At 37.9% G+C, this 11,343-nt stretch overlaps 1 protein-coding gene across 1 annotated transcript in view; it reads left to right on the top strand.

The window, feature by feature from the left end:
• The window catches only part of IL17REL (interleukin 17 receptor E like), a 41,472-nt gene that overhangs the window by 8,738 nt on the left and 21,391 nt on the right, over positions 1 to 11,343 (top strand). The window contains exon 2 of the mRNA XM_042872766.1: positions 8,289 to 8,316. Coding sequence (XP_042728700.1) covers positions 8,289 to 8,316 — 28 coding nt within the window. The remainder of the gene's footprint in view (positions 1 to 8,288; positions 8,317 to 11,343) is intronic.

The raw sequence follows: 11,343 nt of genomic DNA, 5'->3' as shown, positions 1-11,343 counted from the left end.
TCCCTCCCTCCCTCCCTCCCTCCCTCCCTCCCTCCCTCCCTCCCTCTGTGTGGCAATCTTACTGCCCACTGGTTTCATGCACTTCTCAGTGCTGTTTGTGATGCTGAGGGATCTGCTCTAAACTTTTCTTGTAGCCTCCTCTGGGCTACAGAGGTCATTATGCCATCCAGACCTTAAAGTACTGGACAGCAGTGGATGTCTAAAGAGGTTGTAGAACCTACACCTTTGAGTTTTTCAAGAAATGGTCAAATTCATGTCTGACTTGTTCTGGTATTGGTCATAGTACTGCTTCTAGCAGGAGGCTGGTCTTGGTGACCTACAGAGACCCCTTCCGCCCAAAATTTCTTTGAGTCCATTTTATCATCCTCTGTATGCGAAATCCAGTCATTCACTGAAATAACCATTAATGCAGCGTTAGATTGTTCCTGTCTCATTGTTAGACTAGAAGTGCTGATTTGGTAGATTAGTTCTTCTTTCAAGTAGCTGAGTGGTCTGAAATTTTTGACACCCTGTGTATGGGACGGTGCTGATTTACACCAGCTGAGAGTATGGCATTCAAAGTGTATTGTAATTTTACTTTGTCTATTGTATGCAATTCTGTTTTGTTAACAACTTGTTTAAAAGTTTTAGGAAACATGACATCAAAATGATTGACTTTATTTATTTATTTATTGTTGGATTTTATTTAAAAAAAAAAAAAAAAAAGAAGAAGTTAGAGCACGCTGTTGCTCCAAGCAAATTCCATTTCCAGTCCTGGAGCTGAAGCTCACAATAGATCAGGCAGCTTTTATTTCAGACTGTCATAGCTCCCTTTGGTCCAGTAATTTTAAATGCAAGTGTTTTCTTTGTAAGTCCTTTCTGTATCACAGGATGATTTTTATGTACAGTTCATTTAAACAAAGTACAAGTTGGGAATATTCTTCCCAGTAGTGAGACCACAATATATGGTGGTTTTGACTGGACGCTCGATTGTAGGATGAAAGCATGGCTCTGCAAGGAGTTCCCAGAGATACAATTACTGTGCTGCTAAATTCTTCCGCTTGTTCTGTCCTGCAAAAGGGAAACAGCTAAAGGTCATGGAAGTTATTTGCACATGGCCATCCATGTGGCAGATATAGGAATGGGATTCCTCTGCATCTGTACAATGCTTGAGGAAGCACATGCTGTCTTGACACAAATTTCTATTGTACTTGAATAGTAGCAAGTAAACAAAAATCTTAGAGTCCTGAAGAACTTACATTATCGAAATACTCCTAGACTGTAAGGGAAACACTGACTTTCAGTTTTGACAAGCACCAGGTTGTGGAGGATGGAGTTCATATGTTTGCATCACTGAAGTTTTACTGAGAATTATCCAGTAATCTTCAGTAAACCCAATATTCTTTTTCCTGTTTGTTCATTGTCAGCTAAATGAACAGGGAAATGTGAACATAGCATTAATACAGGCAAGAAGTTGGGCTATTGGACATGGGACAACTCTTACCAAAAGGTGTATGGCCTCATTAGCCCTGAGCTTAATATCCTACATTTCAGCTGTGCTTATCCTCTCAGTTTCTACACTACATTAATGTGATTGGCCTGTTCATTTTGGAATGCATGTAAAGAGAGTAAATTCTGCTCAGAGCTGGATGATACATACTCGTGACTCAGAAATGCTTTGTTTTTAGCATTCTATAATAAAATCCATCTATCAGATGCTCTTGTAGAAATAGTAGTGCAAAGTAGTCAAAAACAGTGCTTTGCTGTAAGTCGTAATGTCTATTTCTTTTCTGCTTGGACATCAGTCCAATTGTTTTCTTCAGTGATTGCATAGCTGCTCCCATTATATGACATTCATGTGTATCTGGTTACCACACTGTCAGTAAAAGTTGAAGAACAACCTTGTGGTTTGCCAGAAATATAGTTTTACCTTGGCAATGAATGTAATTACAGATGACATTGAAACAAACACAGATGCTCCTTTAGAGAAAAGGTCTCTTGGGGACAATGCATCAGTAGAACTAACCAAATCCATAGCAGTTATAAATGTTCATATTATGTGTATTAATGGTTATAATCCCTCTAGTTCTCAGTAAGCATTATAATTGATTCAATTGCTAAGTTCTGTAGGTAAATTATTTTTCATTTTCACTTGTTAAGTAACACTCCTTTGCATAAGTACGCGTCCTTGATGTAATTAAGATTTTGTTTAGTGGCACAGGAATCATTATGTTATGCTTTCTCTTACTGTAAAGGATTCTCTTTCCTACTTTTGGTAAGATAATACAGGGATTATTTTATACCTGTCTTAAAATGAAATAAAATAGCGTGAGAAAAATTCCCCGAGGTTTCAGTTCTCGTCATCATGAAGGATATGTAAAATGCAAAGTTATTATCGCCTTCATATATGAAAACAGCTCTGGGAAATGCTACAATATATGCAGTTGTTTCTATCCGTGAAATTTTCCCTAGATGATTTGGATATGAACATTTTGGTAAGAAATTATTGTAATGCGTTGAAAGTCTAAGATCATGATACAGCTCTTAATTTTCTTTTTTTTAATCCAGGGTCTGTCCAGCCCTCAAAGACCTTTTTCCTCATGAAAGTGACTGAAATCGCATTAGCGTTTTCGGGTTTTTCATTAGAGACCTTGACAAATCATTTAGAACCTTTAAAAGTCCAGCATCTGTAGGCTCTGTCCAGCATCTGTAGGCTCTTTCCTTCACAAACTGAATGGGATAAGCAGATGGAAAAAGGAAAGGCTGGCAGTGGATTGCTTACATGGGAAGTGGTAAATAGATCCCTCTCTGTATTGCAGGATAGCCACCAGTACAACATGGCTGAGACAATGAATATTACCACTTTATAAGGCATCAAATAAATCCTTGTTGAAAACTCTTTTCAGAACTGTACATAGCTCTGCTCACCCCATTGGGAATAGAGTAAAACAGAACAGAACAGAACAGAACAGAACAGAACAGAATAGAATAGAATAGAATAGAATAGAATAGAATAGAATAGAATAGAGTAGAATAATTCTTCAAAGGTCATCTAGTCCAACCTTCTGATCTCAGGAAAGATGCGTTCACATAGACATGAAAAGAAGGAAAAGCTATTTTATTAGAGGAGGATAAAAGAGCTTGGCTCTCATAGCCTTGCAAAACAAAATCTGAAAAAAGTGAAATTACTGGCTGCAGATAAGTGGAAAGTAAATTACAGGATGGAAAGCGTCTATTTAAATGAAATGCCAACAAACACAATCAGAAATCAATGCAAACTAACCATTATTGTATTTACCTTAGAAAATAAAAGTTTTGTTGCTTCTGGAGTAACAGAGCTTCTGGAAAAACCTTAGCATTGGAGCGGTACAGGCCAAAACTTGAGTTTAAATGCTTTTGAAAGGGATTAGATGACTTGGCACTTGTGGTTATCAAGGGACCCAGTGGTCTGTAACATCCCTTCTAATTCTACATAGAATAAGTTGAATTTGTGTAGAGCAACCCCCCTTGACTGGAAATCAAAAAGAACTTGTTTGGATTCATCAACCTCATGAGCTTTTTGCTTTCAACTTGAGCACCAGTTTTTTCAAGACCCTGTGCTGTAAGACTACATACAGCCTCATGCTTGCTTTTTATGGCAATTAAAGAATAGAAATTACTGAAATAGAGGGAAACTTCATAAAATGGTCATGTTCCTTTTCCTCTTCTCTCTGATAGTTTGGCTTTAGGTAGGAGTATAGGTAATAGCTTTGCCACTGAGAATCTCTCAAAAGATTTTTTTTACTTTCCCTGACATTAATGCAGACATCTTGAAGGACTGAATGTTGAATGTCTGACAGCCTGGCCCAAATTACGTTCAAAATATATTTTAAAGTATTTTCAGGCATCTTACTGCTCTTTTTAGAACTGTGGAAGATCTGCCATGAGCTCTTCTATGAACGAGGTATAGCAGTTAGTGAACACACTAGGAAACAAAATTTACCCCAGACTCTTTCCTGTGTTGACAGATCATTCAAGGAAGAATTTCTACAGTTCTGCTTTAGCTTCAGTGCCTGGAGGTATAAAAGGAAGTGGGAAATAGGTCTAATCTTTGTTTCTTTTCCTCAGCAATTTTATTTCATGAAAGAACTCCTTGAGCCCTCAAATCCAAATCTTCCTCTGCCAATCTTACTTTCTGCTCTACAGTCTTTAAAAGCAAAGAATGCTATTACAGTTGAATTAGATTGAGAAGTTGCAGTGCTAGCTAAAATACTGTCACCACACCTCCTATTCAGAATGATGCATATTGGTGGTGTCTGTTCAGATAACCTCTAGCTACAGTTGAGTAATACCACAAGTGGGGAAAACCCTAGAGAAATAGGAAAATCCCTAACTGTTTGTACATTGTGTAAGTGTATTTTGCTTAGGCTCTTTGCCAAAACAGATATGAATCAGAGATGCTCTCTGTATTGCACTAAATTGTACCATCATGTTCAAGATTTCATTTTTGCATAAAAGACACCCACAGCATTTGTGAAAGGAGAAGAAAATTTCCATTCTGGTTTTACTGTGTTATGTTTTTTTTTTTTTTTTTTTTTTAATTGCATTCATCACTGAAAATTCCTGAAAACAAAAGATATAGAAAGTGGGAAAGGAACTTGGTTCATTTATTTGAGTTCTTCTTTGAGACAAATGGTCTCTCTTTTGACTATTTTGCAAAATGATTATAAAAGAGGAAAAAAAACACCCTACGGCATTGTGCAATAAAAATAATCACTTATTAAAAAAAAGAATTGAACTGTGACCGAATGCTTGCTTTAACTGGCAAGTGTTTGAGCAAATGCTTGATTATTTATGTAAACCTTCCCAACAGCTCCTCATCCAGAACAAACCTAAGCACCCAAGAACTACAAAATATCTCCTTACCAGAACAAAAATCACTACTGGATGTATTACTTTTTCCCCATGGAGTAGATGAGCAAATAGATACAAGATGTTACTAAAAAGCAATCGGAGATTAGGATTCATGTAAACAATAGTGAAAAAGAAGAATTAATTGGGATAGAAGATGTATTCCTGCATCATCCGGCAGCCCCAGGGAAGTTGGTGATTTGTTTTCTCATTTGTAACTTACTTTATTTGCATACAGTTTGCTTTTTTCAGATGTGAGAACAGGGGATCTTAAACATTGGTCTTTGAGTGTAGACTAGATGCTCTGAGTTTTTTCAGATTTTTTGGTTAGTTCAATGGAAATGTTTTTTTATTCAATGAATTTTTGTACTGAGACTATAAAGAGAAGACAGAAGGCAACTAGATTCTTCTGAGAATTTTTTACTTGCAGTTGGGATCTCTCTCAAACCACCTGACTAGAACATTTTCATACAGTTGGGCTGTAAAATGGGAAGTTAAAAGTACAAAGGTAATTTACTAAATTTTCAACCTCATTAGAGATTAATTCCTTCCAGTGAGCTGTAGTTCATCAATTTGCTGTTCCAACAGTTAGATTTTCTTAACAAAAAGCTAGCTCCCTAGCTTGCTCACTCATTGAATTTTTTGCAGTTTGTTTATTTGTCTGTTCCATTTCCTAAGGCTGTCAAGTACCTCGAGCAAAAGAGGCTGAATTCAAGTTGTCCTTCTGTGTACTGCTGCAGGGTCTGATTAGAAATTAATTCAAAATCAGGGCTTTGAAACTGCAGTTAAAATTCCAGTGGAGTTTTCTATGATTTGGCATGTTCCACTGCTATTAGATTAATGTTACATTGAGTAAGTGAGAAAGCTATAGTCTTCTTTCTATTGATGAATCTGCATTGTGAAAATCAGCAAACTACAGAGTCTTTCTTCAGAAATTGTAAGTGACAAATATATCAATGAACACATTGCAGCAGAAATAAGGTTACATCAGTTACATTTTTTACTCCTTCAGGGAATCTGAGGAATTTATGAAACCATTGAAATAGAAGTACACCACTTTTAGAACAGTTATACAAAGAAGTTTGATTTCCTTGGGGGTCCTGATGGATGAAAAGCTGGACATGAGCCCCCTGACTTGGTGTCATCTGTAAACTTACTGAGAGTGCACTCAATTCCTTCATCCAAGTCATCAATAAAGATATTAAACAGGATGGGCCCCAGCAGTGACTGCTGGGGAACACCACTAGTCACCAGCTGGTCACCAGCTGCATTTAACTCCACTCACCACTGCTCTCTGGGCCTGGCCCTCCAGACAGTTCTTCACCCAGCACAGTGTATACCTGTCCAAGCCATGGGATGCCAGCTTCTCCAGGAGAATACCATGGGAGACAGTGTCAAAGGCTTTACTCAAGTGGAGGTAGACTATTTTGAAGGCTTTCCCTCATCCACCAGGAGGGTCACTCAATCGTACAAGGAGATTAGGTTGGTTAAGCCTGGACCTGGACCTGGACCTGTCTTCTGTACTCTAGACCTCATTCCCTGGTTGTCCTGCACATGCTGTGTGATCTCACTCAAGATTATCTGTTCTATAACCTTCCCTGACACTGAGGTCAGGTGACATTACAACCCTTGTTGTAAATAGGAGCCACATTGGCAAGCCTCCAGTCCTTTGGGACCTCTCAGGTTTACCAGGAACTCTGATAGATGATGGAAAGAGGCTTGGCAGTCACCTCCACCAGCTCCCTCAGCAGCCTTGGGTGGATCCCGTGGTCCATCCTCATGGACTTGTGATGATCCACGTTGACCAGTAGGTCTCTGACTGTTTCCACCTGAATTGTGGGGAGGTTTATTCTGTTCCACATCCAAGATTTCCAGGTCAGTGACTAGAGTACCCTGAAGATAACTGGTCTGACTTTTAAAGGCAGATGTAAAGAAGGCCCTGAGAACCTCAGCCTTTTCCTTATTGCCAGTGGTCATGTATCCCGACGCATCCAGTAAAGGACGGAGATTCTCCTTAGCCCTCCTCTTACTGTTAATATATTTACAAAAAAGTTTTTTGTCCCTTTTTACTGCAAATGTGTAGTGGCCAAATGTAGCCATGAAGGACAGAAACAATTCTCAGCAACTATGGGGTAAGACCATACACATGTACAGCTACCACAGTGCTGTCATTTCACACTTTCAGAAATAAGATTTTACAGCTGTATTTATGAGGTGGACAGAAGGACCTGTGGGTGGCAGCCACATAGAAGACCAAGTAATAGTTCTTTTTATGACATGCTAGTACTCACCCAGGCTGTCAACTGTATTTGTATACAAATTGAGAACTTCCAAATGTCTATGGAGAGACTTTTGCTGGCTCTAAATCTCACAGATTGTTGGTTTACTGACAGGATCCTGAAATGCTTTAAAAGGACTAACAGCTGCCAGTCCATCTGAGAGGAGAGGAGACAAGGTGATGCCTGCTTCTTTTGCAATTGTGACAAAAGCATCTCTGTGAATAATGCACTGATTTTAAAAGAAAGTGTAGAGGAATATACTTTATACCATACACCAGAAATGAACACTAGTAGAAGTGTTATGTCAGAAGCTTGAATGCCAGAACAGCAGGAGAACATATTTTTTGGTGTAGTAGTAGCCTGTATTTAGAAAATGATACATAGTATTCAAAATAATATTTGTTATTTTTATATTCTACAGAATTTTGATGTGTGGTTGAGTGTTTATTTTACTTGGAAAAAGGGTGTAGTCTGGCTGAAAGGCAGCTGGAAACCTGCACAAATCTCAATGTCAGGTTCACTTTGTCTCTTACAAAAAAACTTACTCACTTGACATGGTAAGTATTGTGCCTGAGTAATTTCAATTTCAGGATTATGAGCCAGATAGTTCTCAGAATTAAAATGGCAAGTCCTGTTCCTCAACTTCATTTGCAGTTGATTGTAATATGTCCTGTTGGCCTGATGTGACCTTCCTAAAACTCATCTAATATTCAGAAGTGCTACAGATATCTTGCATTAAAAAATAACTTGGTTTCTTTGCCTGATTTATTTACACCTGAGTCAATAAATAAACTATTGATAATTTTTTATTTTTTATTTTTTTGATCGGGCAGTGTCTGATTGAGGTCTCTATTTGATGGAACTTTGGACTTGTTATGGTTACAACTCAGTAGAAAATACATGAAAATATGGATAACACTGATCTTGTGCCCTCAAACTTATCTGGATATCATATGAAGTAGTGATGTGCATTTTCATTGTATTTGAAAATGTGCTTTAATTTCAAAATCTATTTGTGTTAGAATGTGCTTACTTTTAAAAAAAGTATGTTTACACTTGTGTATAATGACTAAGTAATATTTATTTTTATCATCACCTCAGAAAACCTGTCATAATGTATATATTTTTTTCTGTTTGCAGGGGATTCATTGTAAAAGCAAACCTTCCAGTGAGTATACATCATTCACTTTTTACTACATTTATTTTTGAAAAATAAAGATAATTTGTTGCAGATAATAGATGCACTTTCCTGGTCACTTCAGATCACTGTGTCATAGAGTCAAAGAATAGTAGAATTATAGAATGGCTTGGGTTGGAAGGGACTTCAAAGATTATATAGTTCCAACTCCCCTGTCATGAGCAAAGTTGCCTACCACTGGATCAGTCTGCTTGGTATCCCCATCAAGCCTGGTCTTGAATGCTTCCAGGAATGGGGCACATACAACTTCTCTGGGTACCTTTGAGTAATGAATTTCTTCCTAACATCTAACCTAAACCTCCCCTCTTTTGTTTTGAATCCAAGTTTCCCTGTATACAACATAGGAAATTGGTGGCTGTACTAAATAATAGGTTAATAATTGTGCATTATTGGTTTTCTTAGCCATAGATAGTCATTGGGAGAATTTGCTTTGACATTTCGCTCATGTTTACATTGCTTTTATTTATTATTTTTGGCTACAGTAGCAATATAGGCTCTTTAATTTTCTAAACTCTGAAGCCTCCATCAATCACTCCTCCAGTGTGCATACTTGCTTGACAAGGAAGTACAACACAACTGCCTTGCAGGCTGTCCCCTTTCAGGGGATGGTTGTACCTGAAAGCTCAGCTCTGAATGCTGCTTATCTTCAGCAAGCCTTTCCTGGTTCTCATGGCAGAATACCCATGGGCAGAGAGAAGTTCTGTTAGTGAACCATAAGCATGTGAGGTCCTGGTGCTATGAGGTGGGGCATTGAGCTGGATGACAGTTGTCCTGAGTCCTATTCTGAAAGGATGATGTCTACCAGACACATACTGTTGAAGTGATGGCTTTGGAAGGGATGCAATTAAAAGGCCCTCTTGAAAAAGTCATTAGCCTTCTACTACTAAAGAGGCTGAACCATCAGAGACTGGATCAGGGCTGTGAATGAGCCTTATTTGGATTAGACAGCTGACCTGCTAGTTGCACAAACTGCACGGAAGGAGTCACAGAATAAGAGAGAAATTGGGATATTGAACTTTGCCGAGCTGAAGCATGCCTTCATTTCTTTGGGTAGCACAGGAGTAAACCAAACCCTATAACTATGGCCTCTAAAGGGAGGACCTTTGCAATACTGTTGATTATGAGCTAAAATAATTGCTAGGTATTACACAAATGCAAATCTAGATAGTGGAGACACTACTGGTAACAGAAGGTGGTGATTCATTCTTAGGACAAAGTGAGTTATATGCTGGGAGGAAAGCAAGAGGAATTCTTCCTCTCCTTTGCCTGCCAAAGGTATCACCTTATGATGTGTATGAGCTTAAACTAGTTATTTAACTCTGAGCTGGATATATTCTTTGGGCCTGAAGAGCTTGTAAGCTGAAGATCCTTATCTTGCAATACAGTGTACATCAAGCAGAGCTGGTTGTAGGTTTTCAGTGCTGCCTGAAAATGGCTTATCAGGTATCTTTAATACAAGCAACGTGTAGGATGACTCAGCCTTACCGGGGTGATAAAAAAACATTTTTTTCAGTCTTCATCCTAGTTGTCTTGTGCAACACTGGGTGTATACTTATTTCCATACTTCCTTTTCCGTAGTCATACTTTGTATTAATTATTTTTTGAGGTAAAATTACCTCAAAAGACCTTCAATGTGTAATACTGTGCAGTAGTCATTGCTTTTAGCAGCACCAAAAAGATGACTTTATTCTGCAGAATTTATGGATATCACCTCTGTAGTGTTTGGCAGTAGAGCTTCTGCCTTCTCCCTCCCCTTCCTATGAACTATTAGAAGTACATTAAGGCTACTGCAGTATTTAAAATTAACTGTACTTTTTCAAGATCCTTTAATTTTAAAATCACTCAGAAAATATATTTGACATAGTGTAAGACCATGCCATTCATTATTCTTGCAAGTCTGAAATACTTCCTGAACATACAACTGTGGAACTCTTCTTAATTTACTCTGCATTGAAATCTATTGTAAAAGAGAAAACTGAATTGTAATGAATTTCATAACTAGTTCAAGTACTTTTAAGTTGCAGATTTTGATATTTGTTAACATAAATGCGTCACGTTGTTATCTTAGGTGAGTGTACCTAGTTTGTTTATGAAGGCTGTTGAATCATCATCATGCACAGATGCAGCAGATACTGTGGTAAATCATATGCAAATTGGTTTGAAATGTTACTGCAATTTTTACTCGTGGAATGATGCCCCAGTGAAGCAATTTCAGCGCACAGTAGATAAGCTATCAGATTTATCCGTGTCAATATCCTAAGTAGTTGAGATTCTTACCATTCTTGTAGGGAAGAAATACCAACAAAAAAGAAAAAGAAAACAGGAATTTCTTTTGGGAGCTGCCCAGGGCCTATTCTTAATGAGTTTTCTCTGCATTTTTTTTCCCTGTTCTTCAATTTCATCTTCTTGCCTGGGGCTTCAAATTATCCATCCAATCATTTCTATTGCGCATTCATTGCTCAGCTCTGACTTCTATTATCCAAGGATACATAAGGTGTGTTTTGCTGTCATGACTGTTCTAGGTTGATTGCTGCATCAACAGATAAAAACATAATCTGCTGTGGTTTAGCTGATGGCAAAAGTACAAGGAAAGTGTCTACATGCCGAATAATAAGTCTTGGCTTCTTTATGCCTCCGTTTGTATCTGTCCATAATTTAGGATTTTTTTATTACAACAACAGTCCTTCTCTCATGTAGGGCTAATTACAGTTATAATTCACAAACATAAAGTTTAGGCAAAATTTACTCAGAATATGGTTTGTGTAGCCAGGTGTACCTTAATGTCTTCTGGGGTGTAGATCAAACTACTCATGAGGAAGAGGTGTGTGTCCCAGAGGAAGCTATTTAAGGGGGGAGGAGGATTAAAATATGATAAGGAAAGAGTTTACTGAAGAATTAGTCAGAAGTGAGTCTCCTTTTGTGATTACTGAAATGTGTGTGATGATTTGTGGCAAAGAAATTCTTCTCTGTAAGCTCTTTCTTGTATTATGCATTTAT

This window comes from Lagopus leucura, unplaced genomic scaffold (genome assembly GCF_019238085.1).
Source record: "Lagopus leucura isolate 7727_CA_CO unplaced genomic scaffold, USGS_WTPT01 Super-Scaffold_100008, whole genome shotgun sequence".
NCBI classification, from domain to species: Eukaryota; Metazoa; Chordata; class Aves; order Galliformes; family Phasianidae; genus Lagopus; species Lagopus leucura.
This window is presented reverse-complemented; position numbering and strand designations above follow the sequence as displayed.